The sequence below is a fragment of the Gorilla gorilla genome, chromosome 6, assembly GCF_029281585.2.
Source record: "Gorilla gorilla gorilla isolate KB3781 chromosome 6, NHGRI_mGorGor1-v2.1_pri, whole genome shotgun sequence".
In the NCBI taxonomy this organism is placed as follows: Eukaryota; Metazoa; Chordata; class Mammalia; order Primates; family Hominidae; genus Gorilla; species Gorilla gorilla.
In genome coordinates this window covers 144,474,208-144,493,138 of record NC_073230.2, presented here as the reverse complement: position 1 = coordinate 144,493,138, position 18,931 = coordinate 144,474,208, and the positions used below count along the sequence as shown (strand labels likewise).

The window sequence follows — 18,931 nt, the reverse complement described above, 5'->3', positions numbered from 1 at the left end:
ATCTCATTCATCTATAATTCTCTGACCTAGAAGTAGTCATCTCATTTTCAGTCAATTGGATCATTGTACTGTTAACATTTTACTATTTTTCAATTACTTCAAAGGTAAACTTGAATTTTCAGATGCTGTATGTTAATTTACTAAGTTAATATTTATAGCTTTTATTTCATTTTTTTCTAGTACATAATTTATGCTTTCAAAACATGGATTTGTAATTTTTCTCTTTTAAAAATCAGTTTTCACTTCTGTAAATCAAGGTTTAATTTTTTCACAAAATACTATTAATATTTACCATTTACTAGGAGTATCTATAAGACGTCCAATTGGCTTGGAAAAGAATGGCTTTCCTGGTCTTTTTTTTTTTTTTTTTTTTTGGTAGTATGTTTATAATCTAAATCTATTGTATTTGTTCTTATCTCTGAAACAATATTATTCAGGATATATTTAGAATATAACTACTTTCCAAGTACTTGATAAGTTTATATTTTAAAATTCATGTCTTGTTTCACACCTGGATTCCAAACATTAAGCATGTATTTTATATATGTATCAGTATTCCAAATATTGAAATCATTTTTAAAGGGACTGTTAACAAATCTAGTCACCCATAACTAGACCATGACTGACTTTTCCACAGGGGAAGAAGAGGTGAAGGTTTCGTCCATGCCACTGTCAACCTCTTCCCATTCATTACAACAAGGACAGCAGCCTACAAGTCTCCACACTACTGTGGCCTGACAACAGAACTGAGAGGAGAGGATTAGACTCTGGGGTGCTTGCATGGGCAACTGGATTTTTGCATGATTCCTTTATGATTTTGCTTTTAATGTATACACCCAGAAGAGCCAATATAAACGTTCCTCATGCCTACAGCTAGCGTGTTACCTCATAGTTGTTGAAGTATTTCTTCATTAGGCCTTTAACATAATTTATTAGTGTAATAATTTTGGCATTGTTTCTCATGAGTGATACTATTTCTAACTCATAAAAATAAACTTGTAGTACTAAGATCCCAGGTGAGATTAGCTAGAATTGTTATTATTTTGGCTCTATTATTGAAAAATTATACAAAGGTAATGGTAGTATCTTGTTTTCTGGTTTGTGAAAAAATAATATCCTAATCTCCTGAAAAATTTGCAAATTAACAAGATAATGTCTATTGCATTCTCTGAATACTTGAGAAGAAAGAATACATATAAAACAAAATTGGTGGTGTCATTTAATGCTCAGAAGGATATTGTTGGCGATTGTTTTTAGTTGTCTAGATTTATATCCTATAATATGCATTACATGTGTAGAAACTGTTTTGTTCTCTCTCTTTTGCACTTTTGCACTTTCTTTTTGAATGGTTGTTAATTATGCATAGATGGTTAAAAGATAATTATTGTAGCCTAAATGCAATATAATCTCTTTTCTAATGCACTGCCTAGTATACCAGGAAATGCCTCAGAAACAGAACTTCAGTTTATAGTTGACTTATCTGAAACTTGAATACGGAGTAAACATTGTATGTGAAAAGCAACCATAGTAGTGTAACATTGTTACTGAACAAACAGTAATTCTGTGGGATATTGTTTTGGAAATTTCATTGTTTAATAATTAAAATGTGATAATAAGATAATATTATAAGTACCTGACCAGAATGAGACTAAGGCAGAAGAGAAGAGATTGGATGTCCTCTAAAATTAGGCCACCTAAATTGTAACAGATAATTTTAATCAAGAGAATAGTGGAGTACTTTATTAGGACATAATGTGGAGTGATATTTCTGAAAACACATTTCTTGAAATAGTTTTAAAACTGATAATAAAGGAAAAGAAACTGTACTTAGTTCGGAGCAGTGGACAAAAGCTGATTCAGAAAACATGACCATATTCTGCCTAAATGAAGCATCTGGGAAGAAAGGGAAAGTCACACCTCCTCTTGAGATTTTAACCATTATGATAAAAGGTATGCTTTAATTTGTTAAAAAAAAAAGTATGAAAGGGGATAATGTGAATACAAAAAAGAAGCCTAGAGATTGAAAATAATAATAATAGAACATGTTATTAGGAGATGGTACTTAATGTCATGTTGGAGTTGGAGTTTTCAAGGTTACCTCTATATAAAATTGGATTATTTTCTGTTAGATATAATGTGACAGATTAAATGACTTTATCCCAAGGTACAGTGAGGTAAACAAAAATCTATTCTTAGATATCCTTAGATTTGGTTAACTGAGGCTGTAGAGGCAGGGAATTGTCTAGCCATTTAAGTTATTTTTGTAAAATTCAGCATAACCATCAATCTCTAATTTCTATCTAGAAGTGATTTTAAGACATTACAAGAACATTGCCAATTTGGAAAATGCCAATAAAATATTGTAGACTTATTAATATTGTAGACTTATTATCAGCCTTTTACTATAGCTTAATTTAATTATGGTTTTCATTTTTACTGTAAGAGGCCAAGACTTCACTTATGTCTCCTGTGGAGCTGAGGCTCCTGGGCCTTGTTACTATAACAAACTCTGGCTCCTTGTAATGATGCTTACTAGCTCAAAGCTTTCTCCAGCATTCAGTGTTAGCCTTTCATTGCCTGGATCTTCTTACAAAGCCATAGCAAGTGGTTAGTTCCATTTGCTCCTTGGTGTTGAGAGATATACCTGTTAAATGAGGCTTCTTTCCTTTCTCATTCATAGCCAGCGTGGAAAAATCATCAGGTAGTTTGCCCAGATTTGCCAGAGCCCTAAATAAAATGGCAAAACGATCTCCCTGCCTGCTTCTCCTCCCTACCCCCACTTACATGCACACCGTAAATCAAGAAATGCGTTTTGGGCAATTAGACTTTATCTTCTAAATTTTTGCATAGAATGGCTAAACATGATCTTTTGACTCACTTTGTAATTCCTACACCTTCCTTGTAAGCTTCACCTTTTTGCTTACCTAATATTTTATTTAAACATGGTTTTTTAAAAAACCTGAAGCTTTAAAATCATAGTCATAATTAGTTTTACACTAAAGGACAGAAGAAATTATACAACACATAAAAGAAGCCACTACTTCACATAGCAAGCAAATTGAAACCAAAATGACAGAAGAATGAGAAATTCTTTAAAAGCTTCAGGTTTTTTTTGTTGTTGTTGTTAAATTCCTGCATGATGCATCATGTGCAAGGGAAACTTAATATACTTTTACACCCTTAACCTTTATAAAGTGACTAGCTTTTCCCTTAACATAGGAATTTTTAACCTGGAGCCCAGATTTTTGAGAGTACACACAAAATTGTGGGTTTGTGTGCATGTACATATGTCCATTTTTTTCTAGGGAGAAGATCCATAGTTATTAGATTTGTGAAGGATTTGGTGATCCCCTTCTCCCATCAAAAAAAAAAAAAAAATGAACAGCTGCCTTGAAATGTTTTTAGTGCCACTTTAGGGAATAGAGTCCTGTACTGAATGATTTTAGTTGTATGATGAATTATAAATGCCTCTTTATTTTCTCTAAGATTGCATTAGAAAATATTTTTTTCTGCCTAATAATGCTTTCCTTTTCATTCTATTATTGAGTTTTGGTTTTCCACATGTTACTTTTGTGTACTGTCCCCTTATTTCAACAAAGCATTAATTAAATATTTGAGTACCTATTCTGTATAGTGACTTGAACTAGATCTTTAGAGATATAAGGTTGAATAAAATACAGACCCTATCATCAAGGATAATTCTAGTGACAATTATATTTCACATTATTTCTGTCAGGTCTTGATGATATTTTAAATCACAGGAACCACCATAGCAGTCCAGACTCATTTTATTATTTATCATCTCTCAGTAACTGCTCCGACAGTGGCAACAAAGGGTATTGAATACTTATATTTCAAATTTTAAAATTTATGATAATTTGGAGGGAGGTGAAAAAACCTTACTAGGAAAGACAAACATTCATTATTCTACGTGTGTGTGAGCTCATGTCTCTTACTCTTAGCATCCTGGGAATTAAGTACAGCCTTCTGTGTAGGTGTTCCTTTAAAGAAAACAACTTTAATGCATTTTACCTCTGCACATTTCCACTGACATGACTCCTATTTGTACAGTGTTCCGAGCACTGTCAAGACTGCCAGAGCTCTGGCACAGGTCCATAGGTACTCCCACGGAGGCATTGCCTCAGAAAGACAAGAGAAAGGAACAAATTGCAGTTGCTTTGAAATCTTACAGTGGCCTGTAGGGGTTGGGATAGGGCAGTAAGGAGATTTGGCTGAGGTATTCAGGGACTGGTAAGCTTGGATAAGTGTGTTTCAAACCAGAAGAAGAGTTTAGTCTTGATGTGAATGTGGTCAGTGGTAGAGAACTATAGGTTCTTGGCAAAAATGTAGTTTGAACACAGCATTTTAAGAAGAGTAATGGGGTAATAGATTTGATTGCAATTAGGACTGGTTAGAAAGTAATTCCAGTAGTATGCCATTGCTGGCCAGTGCAAATAAGTTGGCCTAGACTAGCACAGTAGTGGTTGGAATGGAGAAGAACTATGAATTAGAAATTGGAAAGCATAATAGCTGAGAAAAGACCTTCAGATTTGGTTAGATCTGTGGTAATCTTTAAAAATGTAACTTTCATAGAAAGGTACAGAATGGAAGCCCATCTTTTTAGGATTAATAAGGAAATGTCAAGAATACGTATGCAGCAATCATTGACTACTTAGTGTTAAGACATTTGACAACAAAGGTGAAGAGACAAACAAGATGCTAACTAGATGGGTGGTAGATCTTAGAAGGCATTGCTTTAATATAAGGGAGAAGAAGAACCTAAATATTTAAAGGCAGACCTTACAGAGCCAATTGAGAGGAAGAGACTGGCAGTGCTGAAGAGAAGATAGGCTCATTCAGTAGGATAATAGATGTCATTGGGTGGTGGGAAGAGATAAGCTCCTGAGACGAGCATGTGGGTTAGCTTAAGAGAGGTGGGTGGCCAGGCGCGGTGGCTCACGCCTGTAATCCCAACACTTTGGGAGGCCAAGGCAGGCAGATCGCGACGTCAGGAGCTTGAGACCATCCTGGCTAACATGGTGAAACCCCGTCTCTACTAAAAATACAAAAAAATTAGCTGGGCGTGGTGGCGGGCACCTGTAGCCCCAGCTACTCGGGAGGCTGAGGCAGGAGAATGGCGTGAACCCAGGAGGTGGAGCTTGCAGTGAGCCGAGATGGTGCCACTGCGCTCCAGCCTGGGCAACAGAGTGAGACTCCGTCTAAAAAAAAAAGAGAGAGAGAGAGAGGTGGGCTGTATCTTCCTCTGTGATTTGTAAGAGCAAGAAGAACCTGGGGAAAGAGAAAGATGAGAATTGATGAAATGGCTCATATCAGTAATTATTAAAATGCATTATTGTTTGAAAATGGGGGTGAAAGAGTGGAATTGGGAGCCTTTTAAAGGAGATTTTTAAAAAAAAGTCTTTTGTGAGAATAAGCCCAGAAATGCATTGTAAATAGTTGCTTAGTTGCTGTGTAAAGATAAGAGTCAGCTTAAAGATCTCTAAAGTTGAAATATATGTGGTTTTGTATGTTCCTCTGGTTTAGCACAAAGCATCAGGAGTGGAAAAAGCAAATATTGAGTGTTTGGTTAAAAGGGGAAAAAGACAAAGACATAGAGACATTCAAGAAGACCACATTGAAATGTATAATCTTGTGCCAAGAAGAGTCTATTAAGGCAGTTTCCTGTGAAGAAATGGTGTGAGTGATGTGGAAGGGAGTTGAATGATTTTAGATTTTGACGATGACAAAGAACATGTTAGTGTTGCTAAGGGAATGATAACTAGGAGACTGTGGTCACTGTGATAACTACTCAATGCTAAATGATGATTGAGAACCAGAGAAAGGAGAGGGTTGGAGTTTGGAAAGAAGCTTGGCTTTTGTAACCATCTATACTCTCTCCTCCAGTCTTTTCATGAGTGTAGGAAGTCAAACTATGTGAGAGAGAATTGTAGAAAGCATGGAAGCAATTCCATGCATCCGCAGATGGGCACCTGGGGAATCCTGGGTCAGGTTTCCGGTGAGTTGAAAATGATCAAAGGAAAACTTCCTTCCTCAAAGCATGGTAGGAGGACATGGAAGCAGAGTGCTGGGGAGGACCAGGAAAAGCCAGGGATGAGATGAGACAGCTATAAGTAAGCAAGCCCCAGTGAGTGTGAAGGATTGGTAGAAATGTTACTGATGATGTGAAAGATTTAGACAGAGGGATTAGGTATGGTGTATGATGAGTTTGGTAGTTGAGGAGCCCTTATTACAGGTAATATAGCTTCTCCCAAGCTCACTTGCCAACTGGAAGGCTTTTTTAAAAATGGGCTTCCCCCTATGAAGGGAAAGTATCTGCTCTTACATAGTTGGATTAGGTCATTCTGCTTTATTTATATATCAAATAAGAATTAAGGTACTGGTGAACAGTAGAGATAAAGTAAGAATTTTATTGTAACAGGTTATAAAAATATTTTGATAATTTCCCCCAAAGAGAATGTACTATGAATAAATAAAATCTACAAATTATTGGGCTAATTTACCCTTGTTTCTTACATTTTGTATACTTAGGAGGTGACCTCTAGGAAAAAATTGCTGAAGAGGTAGTAGAGCAGGGTGAAGATACCGTATACTGTCATCCCTAGGTATCTGTAGGGGATTGGTTCCACAGATTTCAAAATTCTTGGATTCTCAAGTCCTCGATATAAGACAGTGTAGTATTTGCATATGACCTGCACATATATGGGAGGCCGTGTATTTTAAATAATCTCTAGATTACTTCTAATACCTATTACAATGTAAGTGCTATGTAAATAGTTGTTATATTGTTTAGAGACTGACGAAAAACTGCATGCTTAATAAATTACACAATTTTTTTAAAAAATTTTCTATTCGATGTTGGTTGAATCCACAAATGTGAAAACCCCAGATACCTGGAGTCAACTGTGTGGTTTTTTTTTTTTTTTTCTCCTAGTCAGTTAATAATAAATATTCCTAGTTTGGAAGCAACCTTAGTTTTTTAATAAAGTATTTTTAAATTCACTCCATTTATGTCAGCTGAAATATCAACTGTGATATTTAAAAAGGATAATGCTTCAAAGTACAAATCATTGCTCAAGAATACTATGTTTGTGAAACCTTGTTGATGGATTGAGAAGCCACTGCTCCTTGGACCTCCTTATCACCCTGTGATTTGCTTCTATGAGTTGTAATCGAGCCACCTAACATTGCTGGTCATACTAGCCTTCCACTTCTTAGTCAGGGGCTATTTCCAAAGAATCACTCTTGATAATTCAAGATGCATTAAGAAGATTCTACTCTGTTTTTTGGTCTTTTAGAGAGTCTTCTCTGGGTTTGAGTTATAGAGAAATCGAGTTTAGGTACCTAGAACTGACAGCAAGCCTAAGTAATCTAAGCTACTTGAGAAATGGACTGAAGTACCCAGATGTTCCATAAAACAGCTTGAAGTTGTTGACCTTGAGAACCATTTCCTTTTCTCCAGGTTCCTCTTGACCACACTTCCTAAGGCAACTATTGACTTCACTGTCTTAGCCCACTTTACCTTTATTCGAAGAGTTCCTGGAAGCTCCAAGCTGACCCTGGAACATACTGTGCTTATAACAATTTTGTTATTCCAGCTCCTGTTGGGTGCTCAGACCCACTATTGTGCTGTTACAAAGCAACATCCCAAAATGCTTTTTCCCCTCATATAATTTATAAAGCCTTTAATGCATCCATTACCTTTCTTTCTTTTTTATAGCGGGTGAAATTCACATAACATTCAATTAATTATTGTAAAGTGTATGATGCAGTGACCCAGTACCATTCTTTAATTATCTCAATGGTAAAATAGCAGAATAAGTAACCTACTCTGCTGTAAGAATTTTAGTCTGTTTCTTGTTGGGGCTGTGTGGTAATAGCTGCTTCTAGACTCTGTGTTTTACCCAGTAGGCTGAAAGGCAAATGTTAAACCTTAAAATATTCCGTATTTCTGCATAGCAGTACTACTGCAACTTAAGCTTGTGAATCAAGCAACTTGTATACACCCTTTTAAAAAGGCAGTGGGGGGCAGTGCAAGGAGCTCTAGGCAAGAGACACTTAGGAGATTTGCTTTTCTGAGTGGTAAAAGTGTTTGAAGCAACTCTAAATAGCTTTGAAATGTTAGTAATAGTCTTACTGTCTTCATGACATTTAATTAGCCTTCTGTAAGAGTTTGTTTAGCAAAGGTAAATCATAAGCCTAGCCCTCTATATGCATATGTGGTTGAATGTGTGTGTGTTTTTATATAAAGCAATTTTCAGTTAAATCTTCCACTTAATGAATGTAGTAGAGGAAGATGTCTCATGTCATTTTGGTGACCTTGACCTATGTCTATTCATGTATTTATTCCTGCTGTGTTCCAATTCATATCTTCAGGATAAATGCTGTATTTTTATTGTCTTTCTCCAATTTTTTTTTGAAGGAACCAAAGACCCTATTTAAATGCAATAAGGTTGTAATACTGGTGCCCACTTCACCCTGGTCATGTTTTTTCTGAACAAATATTTCATAGCTTTTCCTCATCAAATTCCAGTCCCACTGCTAAGATACCCATCTATGACACAGTCTTTGGGAAAACCCAAGGAAAGGATAATTTAAAGATGATTTGTATTGGAATCATGACACTTCAGAGCTATGAATAAATAAATATAACATAGTCTTTAACAATCCTTTTAAAGACCAAATAATAACAATGATGATAATAAACAAGGCTCCGAAGGATTGTGATTTGTCTGTAGTCACATTCTAACAGCAATTTGAAGTTTCTTTAGCCCTCGCCATGTACATGTGCTTTCATGCTTGTAACTCAGTGGAGGAAAAAACTTTTAAGATTCAGAATCTGTCTCCTCTAAACATTATTGTGTCTTACAGTTTGATTACAGTAGGTCTCTCAAGTCAAGGGCTCACAACTGTGAATTCATTGCAAACAATGAATTTGAAGGCTTTCAAAATGACCACCAGCTGGCAGCTGTTGTCACAGATCCTGTAGGTTTTCAAAGCTGCCCTGTGTTAAATGTGGCCCAGTGATCTTGGAGTAACTTTAGCAGGGGAAAAAATTGTAACCTTGCAGGTACTCTTAAAATAAACTTACACTAACTACAAAATTACCGGTGTCAGAACTAAAAGAGTAAAACAGATGGAGTTTAATTTACCCAGGATTTTTCTGCAGTACCAAAGAGAATTTAGGGGACAACACACATAACCACTAGACTGTTGACATCTCTAATATTACAAAATGGAAAAAAACTTGTAGTAATGGCACCAAGATGTATTACATACACACTAAAGATGTGATCTCCGATTCATCTTTGAAGAAGAGCTACCCTGTGTTACACCATATAGAATGATAGCATATCTGCTGGGTTTTTTTGTTTTTTTTTTTTCCCCCAATCAAGGAAGTTGTTGTTTTCAGCATAAGGAAACAGGGAGAGCTCCACAAGGATTTAAAGATGATAATGCTATCACTATCTCCAAGAAGAAATGCAAGAAATCTGCAATCAACTTTTGTAGCCTAGCACTGTTTCTTAATATAGTGAGATCTTGGCCCAAGGACTGTACTAGCATTTACACTCTGTTATCAGACTTGCATACTGAAATAATGTATTGATGGAACAGAAAGTAGTGATCTAGAACTTTAGTGGGGTGTTCTAAAACATTGTCGTGTTATATGTTGGCATTTGCAAGAAGTCTGACAACTGTATATTTTAATTTTTTTCCTTTATTACATCTATATGTTTAGTATCCAGCTAAAGGTAAAAGATTGCCTGGGTTATGACTTCATCAGCCAAGTAGGAAGTTTTTTCATTGGCCTTAAACTGAATGTTTGGTTACAGCCATAGTTCCACTTAGGTTTTCTCTGTTAAAAATGTTAGTTTCTATTAAAATTCATGATTATGGATGGCTGATACATATATACACACACACATATATATATACACATATATGCACACACATACCCTACTCCCCCCAATCCCCATTTAGAGTAAGATTTGCTACCAGATATGTTTCCTTTTCCTTCTAAACTGTTAACATTTACTAATTTTTTCCTTCTAAACTGTTAACATTTACTAATTAATCTACCCATAGTCTTCCCCTGGTTCCAGACAAGTGTAACATATCTTGATTTCTAGTCTGCCCAGTGTTGATAGATGTAAACTCCTAAGACCTCACCTGCATTTTAAATGGTAGATGGCTATTTAATTGAAATGAAGCATATTATTAAAATAAGGATTTTATATAATCTCCAAATACGCAAACCCTGCAACCTTTGTTTTATAACACGCTTTCAGGTTTTAACTATTGACTATTATAAGTCTCTTTCCGGTAGCTTGTGTTCACCCCTCTAACCAGTTTCTTTTTCTTTGGACAAAGGAGAAGTTTCTTTCTCCATGTAATTTACCACAATTAACAGGGAGGTCATGACTAAATCTTAATGTACACTACCTGTATGATTTTCCTACTGGATTCCTGACAGACCTGAATTTTCCCTTTTCTTCTTCTTCTTCCTTTTTTTTTTTTTTTTTTTGAGACAGGGTTTCACTGTGTTGCCCAGATTGGAGTGCAGTGGCGCAAACACGGCTTACTGCAACCTCGACCTCCCTGGCTCAAGTGATCCTCCCACCTCAACCCTCCAAGTAGCTGGGGCTACATGCACACACCACCATGCGTGGCTAATTTTTGTATTCTTTTAGAGACATGGTTTTGCTTTGTTGCCCAGGCTGGTCTGAAACTCGTGATCTCAAGTGATCCATGCGCCTTGGCCACCAAAAGTGCTGGGATTACAGGCGTGAGCCACCGTGCCCGGCTAATTTTCCCTCTTCAAAGGAGAGAAGTCTCTCTCCATCAGTCTACTGAGTGTTTTCTCAGTCTTTTTACTCAATTACCAGAGACAGCAGACCCTCTATCTGCCCAATAACTACTCTTACTCACCTGTCAGCTTATTCCAAACTGCCTTTGATCCTAAACGAGTATATTCTTGTTTTTTTTTTCCTTCTCTCTATTTTTATTTTGTTTGAGACACTCTCGCCCAGGCTGGAGGGCAGTGGTGCGATGTCGGCTCACTGCAACCTCCGCCTCCCAGGCTCAAGTGAGTCTCCTGCCTCAGCCTCCCAAATAGCTGGGATTACAGGCACATGCCACCGTGCCTGGCTAATTTTTGTATTTTTAGTACAGACAGGGTTTCACATTGTTGGCCAGGCTGGTCTCGAGCTCCTGACCTCAGATGATCCACCTGCCTTGGCCTCCCAAAGTGCTGGGATTACAGGCGTGACCCACTGCGCACAGCCTTCTCTCTCTTTAAAATCAAAACAACACATTTAAACAGAAATCGTTGTGTGGATTTTGGAGCAGATTGGGGAACGACTAATGCACTGTAAAATTTTGAATCAATAAAGATTTTTGACATTGTAAAACTTGGGCATTACTCAGTTCCCCCAACTTCTAAGGCAATTCTAGCTCCTATAAAAAGTCACTTAACACTTCTCAACAATATGACTAAAATTCAGAGTTTTACAAATGTGTTTTTAAATAAATTTTTTTCAGTAAAACAGTTCTAGTTCAGTATACAGCACTAGCATATCTGAAGTAAGAATATTGCCATTTCTGATTTGTATTTGAAAATATTTTCATCTAGTCTTCTTTTTTGCCTTCCTTCTTTTGAAATAAGATTCAATATTGACTGAGAATTGGTTCTGTCGAGATTGTCTCTGGCAATCTGTCCCTAATTCAACTATAAATTATTGCTAAGGATGAACACTTAAATAATTATATATTTTAAATGATTTTTAAACTACGGCCCCCTAGTAATGTGATGAGCATATAAGTTTTTGAATTCAGGGTCTTTTGAAACTCTGGAGTATCATGTATAGGTCTGAAAAAGATGTGTTCCTATTAAGACTTAATTCTTTTTAGATTGAGACACCATTTGCAAATTGAAAACAAAAAAAGTTTGTATTTCCCCTAGTATGTGAATATACCGTAAGGAGGAATAAAAAGCAAAATAGTCTTTTTAAAACATAGACTTTAATTTTTAGAGCTATTTTAGGTTCACAGCAAAATTGAGTGGAAGGTACAAAGACTTCTCATTATATTCCCTGCCCCATCACATGCACAATGTTCTCCATTATCAGCACCCCCAACCAGGGTGGAACATATGTTACAGTGGATGAAGCCAATTGATGATCTGGGTGGTGAATAGGTGGAACACAGAGGAGTTTCAGGGTCGTTTTTAGAAAGTACAGATTAGTTTTAAAACTAATGTAGCTTTTTCAGATTGTCTTCTTCCACTTAGTAATGTGTGTTTAAGTTTCCCCAGCCTTATTTTTTAATCACACATTTTACATAGCTAAAATCGTTGAGTTTCAGAGTATAAATGCTTATTTTAAAAAACAGACATTTATTTTAAAAGCAATCTGAAAACCTTAATAAATGTCTCTTAATGAGAAAGAACTCTTAAAGATGTATGCTTGGTCTGTTGTATTGGAAATGTTTATCACCATGACTATATCCATCTCCATTTCATTTAGTTTTATAAAATAATGAAGTTATATCATTTTCTGAAATAATTTTTCTTCTGAAATGAAAGTAAATACTCTTTTAATGCCTAAAAAATACTTTCTAAAAATGAAGCTCATAACCAGATTATGAAGAATCTGTCAATTAAAATGATGTTTCAGAAAAGTGGGAATTTTATTCTTATTTGGGATTTTTGTTATGTTGATTTAAATGCTTAAGACAATTCGATGCTGATAGGAGCCATCTTTTAGAAAAAGATAAGTGACTGATCTTCACTATTGAAATAAAGTGTGCTGTGTAATCAAATGCAGTAAAGAACTGGGTTTGATGTTTTAAATAACTTTTAGATAACTTGGAAGTCTTTTAATTTGGAAAATTATGAACATCAGCAATCTTAGGAATTTCAATAGATATATAACCATAAAGGGATTTGCTGTATAGGAAGCACAATACTTTCATCTGAATGTAAACCTGAAGAGAGACTTCTGCCCCAATAAAAATATTTTATTGCTACTAAACAATCAAAAGCTGTTACTGACTTCATTTGGAATGGCCAGTCCCGAGTGATCTGCTAAGAAATAAGCAGAACTTCACTTGACTAGCCTTAAAAAAATAAAAATAAAAATAAAAATAAAAAGCAGAACAGCATGGTTTTTAGGAGGCTGTTAGAGAATGTCATAGCATCAAGCTCCAGAGAAAATGGTACAGAGTAGACATGCAATAAATGTTTGTGGAAGGAAAATTGATGGTTGAGAGTGGTGTCATTCTGGAGGCCTGCAAAGCATGGATGTGTTTTGTGTTAATCTGGACTTTTGGAAGCATTTAGTCAGATTCATTTGCATATGAGTTATAATTCATTTTTTGGTTCTCCTCTGGCATTGTGGTGTTCATTGTTAAGATTTTCCCCCCTACACATCACCCACTGACTATGTGATTAATTTTTCTTCTTTCTTTTTTTTTTTTCCTCTGAACTTGGGAAACCTCAGCTCTTGGCTTTTCCTTATTTTTCCAACACCCCCTGTACACACATACACACACACGCACACCCCTTTTGTATATTTTTTTGAGACGGAGTCTCGCACTGTCACCTGGGTTGGAGTGCAATGGCACGATCTCGGCTCACCGCAACCTCTGCCTCCCAGGTTCAAGCAATTCTCCTGCCTCAGCCTCCTGACTAGCTGGAATTACAGGCGCCCACCACCATGCCTGGCTAATTTTTTGTATTTTTTAGCAGAGACGGGGTTTCTCTATGTTGGCCAGGCTGGTCTCGAACCCCTGACCTCGTGATCCTCCCGCCTCGGCCTCCCAAAGTGCTGGGATTACAGGCGTGAGCCACCGCGCCCAGCCCTAACACACACCTTTTAAAAAAACTAACACATTTTTCTTACCAGGCGAGTCCTCATTTTTGATACCCATAAATCTATATATAAATATTGGTAAATCTTCTGTGAAACACATACACACAGTCCAGAAAGTCTCTCTAATACCTACTTTTTCAGAATGCTTCGTGTGTACTCCTGAGGTGTTTTAGGAGCTTCATACTTTGCTAGGTAGGGAGTTCTTTAGGGCAAAATTGTTAGAAATTTTTTATCTTGGTTAAGCCAAAATCTTTTACCAATTGTACTTCTTAGGTGCATTTTGTTAAACACCTGAAGACCACTTGTCTGTTAACTTCTGGATGTAGATCAAACATCCTCACTTTGAACCATTCCACACTTAACATGATTTTGAGTTCTCTCTCAGTTTAATTCTCTTTACACATATTTTGACTTGACGTTGCCTTTCTTAAAATATGAAGCTCACACTTGAATATAATAATCCACGTATGATCAGATAATAGATCTCTTTTATTAAAACTTGTTACTAATATTTGTATTTTCCCTTATGTTTACAGAGTTCTTTTATAAAAATATCTTGTAGGGTAGTTATCTCCATTTTATAAATGAGAAGCAGAGTGGTTATCATTCGTGATTTGCCTAAGGTCGCACAATTGCTAATTTAGACATTGCACATCTATTTATATGGTCTTAATGTTACTTTTTTAGGCGTTCCATTACCCAGTTGCCAGACCAAGTATCATAAGCCTATTTAAGTAAAACCACTAGACCTTTTCCCATACACGCTAATGGTTAGATCTTTTCCATTCTACTCTTTCCAAATGCATTTTTAAAAATCTAATGTATATCTGTTAAATTGTATGTGTGTGGATTTGGTATTGTTAGAATGTATCCTGTTTGTATATCCCCATCTTAGAAGTTTGTCTTATGAAAGAACTATGTGATTATAAAGTGATAGATGCATGTTATTAATAACACTATTAATAACATTTGTCAAAGAATGTAAGAGTTTTAATTTAAGAATAGTTGTAGTTTCCGCTATTCTGTCATCTGTAGAATTGGCTTTCCGTTTGCATATGTAAATGAACTTTGTGGGTTTTGTTAAGTATAATAAAAAGCATGGAGTCAAATATAAGCCAAGAGTATTACAGAGACTTTTAGGCTGACTCAGTATCTCAAGTTCTGTGTAGATTCATCTAAACACTGCTGTTATCCATGCTATACTTTACCATGTTATCCCAAAAGGGAACCATCAGCAAATTTTACCAGAAACTGCTGAATTCAAGATACATTCAATATATATTATACTTCTGACATCCTAGGAAGCCTATCCAAAGAATAAATTACTTTGATAGAATTTGTTCTTTATGAAAATTCATTTTGACTCTCATTGATAACTTTATTCCATTTTGGGGGAGGACTGAGGAGTCAATGGGATGGGAACAGAGCTAACTACAAAGTCTTTGAGTTTAGATGGGCAGCAGAAGGGGAAAGGAAGTGGGCCGTGGGATATATAAGGACTTTTCCAATGGAAAACAATTGTCAGTGGAACCTCTATGACTACTTGTTCAATTTCAGAATTAAACTTCCTGTATATTTTAGGTGGAATCGAGCTGAGTTCTAGTCAAAATGCTACGCATTATTTCCCATAAAAATATCCCCAAACACAAGCAGACAGAACAGTGGTTGATAAACCCATCATATTCATTTCTAAAGAAATCATCAAGCCCCAAATCTGTTTTAGAAATTTCTCAAGAACTAATTCTAGACTGGGCATGGTGGCTCAGGCCTGTAATCCCAGCACTTTGGGAGGCAAGGCAGGCAGATCACCCGAGGTCAGGAGTTCGAGACCAGCCTGGTCAACAAGGTGAAACCCCATCTCTACTAAAAATACAAAAAAACAGTTAGCTGGGCTTGGTGGCACTTGCCTGTAATCCCATCTACTCAGGAGGCTGAGGCAGGAGAATCGCTTGAACCTGCGAGGTGGAGGTTGCAGTGAGCCGAGATCGAGCATTGCACTCCAGCCTAGGTGACAGAGCAAGACTTGGTTTCAAAAAATAAAAATAAAAAAATAATAATTCTAAGCATGTTGCTTCCAGAGTCTGCCATTTCCTCCATTTTTGGTATTTTTCTAACAGTGGTTTTGTGCTCTCACCTGTGAGGATTAAGAGCCTGGGATAAAACTCATTTTCAGTCTAAAGGTTTAAACTCATTTGAATTGAGTAGATGCTTTTGTGATGTCTGCATCTCTCCTGACTTAACAGTTCCCTTCTTCACATTACTTAATCTGTCCTTTTGGTTAGAAGATCATGCTCTTACCTAAAGGTAGAAGGAAGCAAAATGAACATGGAACTACATTGCCTTGCCTTTTCTCCTGTCAAATATGGCATCAGGCTGAGCAGTGGCTTTTCCTGATATTCCCCTTATTCAAAACATAGCTTTGTCTTGCTTTCAGCATTTTTCACTTTCCTCAGATCATTATGGATTCTGACTTTAATCCGTAAGAATTATACTTTTATATACAAGTAGGTTATATACCTCTACCTATCTTTTCTAAGCTTTCTTTTCAAATCTAGTCCCATCAGATTCTCCCTGTGTAACAACCAACTTCTTTAGATTTCCTCTAATTTTCTTTTCCTTATAGATTTATTTATTATTACATAGTCAAAATGTCATGTTTTAGCATCTTCTGTGGCCTGTGAATCACTGCTCTCTATAACCGTGGGACCACTCCCACCCATCCTTTTCCCGATCTTTTTTTGGATAGTTGTTTTCTTAAAAAATCTGGAAGCAGGCTGGGTGCGGTGGCTCACGCCTGTAATCCCAGCACTTTGGGAGGCTGAGGCTGGTGGATCACGAGGTCAGGCATTCGAGACCAGCCTGACCAACATGGTAAAACCCTGTCTCTACTAAAAATACAAAAATTAGCCGGGTGTGATGGTGTGTGCCTGTAATCCCAGCTATTTGGGAAACTGAGATAGGAGAATCGCTTGAACTTGGGAGGCAGAGGTTGCAGTGAGCCGAGGTCGCACCATTGCCCTCCAGGCTGAGCGACACAGCGAGACTCCGTCTCCGAAAAAAAAGAAAAAAAACATGGAAGCAAACGTTCAGGGTTATATGTTTAGGAAACATACAGTACCTACTGAAGTTCAGGTTCAGGCATTGTTTACTACATAGAAATGATTAAATCGAGGTCCTTTTCCTAGAGGAGCTCAAAGTCTAGTTGTAAAAAGTGAACATGTAAACAAATGATTGCAATACACTGTGGTATTTGCAAAATAGCGAGGATGCCTGCCATCTAAGAACTCAAGTATAATTATTCCCATTCCCTGCTTTTGTAAATCCTAAAATTGTGTCACGTCCTCCTAGGGTTTCTGTTATTTTTGCAGTAGCCAACCAGTTCTTCGTTGGTCAGAATTAAGTCCAGAATAAAAGTTTTCTTCCTTATTTTCACCTTGGAAAAGAGAGATCGTCAGCAAGGAATGTTTTATCAGGTTTATTTTCTTCTAGCAGGTTTAGACTTCAGAGATGTTAGGGTGGTTGACACCTTCCATGTCTCTGCAATTTTGTCATTTGTTTTGGGGAAGTCATATTGGGTGAATATTCTGGTGATCTGTGTATTGTCTCCTTATTTTACATTCCCTTGACCATCTTTGGATCTCCTCACAGGGCTTTGTTCATGGTCACTGCTCAGTTTTGTGCTCACTTAAATGCTTCCCTCCAGGCTGCTGCTTTGACATTGTAAAGATCTTTTATATGAATCTTTTTTGTCCCTTGCCTTCATTTAGCGTTGCTTACATATTGTGGTTCGGGTCTCATCTGATCCAGTCTGTGATGCTTCTAAGGGTGTATGTATCTTTTATATTCAAATTTGTTTACTTTTTCCTCTTTTTTTATATAACTTGGCACATGAGTATTTTTGGTTTTTTCTTAGATTCTGATTCCTTAGATCCTTCATAAAGCAGCCATCTAGATTCTTCTTGTTCTCATTAATCTGATTCTCCTTCAAAACAGATTTATAGATCCTTATAGGAACATTCTAGAAGAGAATAATATACATTATGCCAAACACATCTACTTACATTTTGAAATGTTCCCACTGTATTTTTTTATTTTCTGCCTGTGGCCTGTGCGTCCCTGTGTTCTCTATGGGATGCCCTTTCCCTCTTCCACATCAGCTGCTTTTCCTCTGATGTTTTCTTATTCGCCGTTTATCCTATATGTAGAACGCAAGAATTATTCACTTCCTTCTTTATGCCCCACAGGTCTTTGCTCATACTAGAATAGCATTTATTATCCCATGTTGTAGTTATTTAAACACATTTACCCTTCCCTTCTGTTAGCCCATGAGTCCTGCCCAGGACACAGACTGGTTGGTAGTATGCTTGATGGCAAGAACAAATGCTTTGGAGTCAGACTGATTTTAATTGCTGACTGCAACACTTTAACTCCATAACCTGGGACAAATTCTTTAAACTACAGTGCCTACTCAGCCTCCTCATTTGTAAAATGAACCTACTACTTAACCTCATTGGATTGTTGATACTAAAGTAATTGAGTACATAAAGTGCATAGTGAGTGAAGGAATAGTGGCTGGAGTAGAAAAATGGGTAGAATATATCTTAGAGACTTTTGTTTAATATCCTGTACACATAATAGTGGAGTATTTGTTTTTAATAAAACATTCCTTCTTTAAACAGTTTTGATGCGTTGGACTTTTTAAAAGTATATTTGCTTGTGTTTTGGCATCTGAAATGCTATTAAAAACATATCATCTTAGTGGCTCATTTCCTTCAGTTTACATGCAGAGAAGCCTCTTGGACCCCAAAACTTAACTTACTCCTCCTGCATTCAGAAAGCTTTGCATCTTTTTGGAGAGAACCATCTGTTCACAGCATTATACAGATAGGAATTAAACAGATTTTGTTGGGGAAAGTCACTTCCCAGCTCTTCTCAAGTCAGCCCCTCAAGTCTGCAGATATCTTGATGCATGTAACATTTCTAAGACACTGAGCTACATGCTGAAGAATGTACAGGATGTCCCCATCAGGCTTTTCAGCAGA

The 18,931-nt window shown here is 36.7% G+C and overlaps 1 protein-coding gene across 8 annotated transcripts in view; it reads left to right on the top strand.

Annotated features, from left to right (window-relative positions):
* The window catches only part of CNOT4 (CCR4-NOT transcription complex subunit 4), a 148,492-nt gene that overhangs the window by 120,765 nt on the left and 8,796 nt on the right, over positions 1 to 18,931 (top strand). For 2 of the 8 annotated variants that reach the window (XR_010134768.1, XR_010134767.1), the window contains exons 11-12: positions 638 to 2,945; positions 3,106 to 6,862. The exons of 4 other annotated variants lie outside the window; for them this stretch is intronic. Coding sequence is in view for 2 of the 4 variants with exons in the window: in XM_031013079.3 (XP_030868939.1) it covers positions 638 to 738 (101 nt within the window). In the remaining 2 variants the exon portion in view is untranslated. Of the gene's footprint in view, positions 1 to 637; positions 6,863 to 18,931 lie in introns of those variants that run through there. 2 more of the 8 variants (XM_031013079.3, XM_031013078.3) reach the window with 1 other exon arrangement.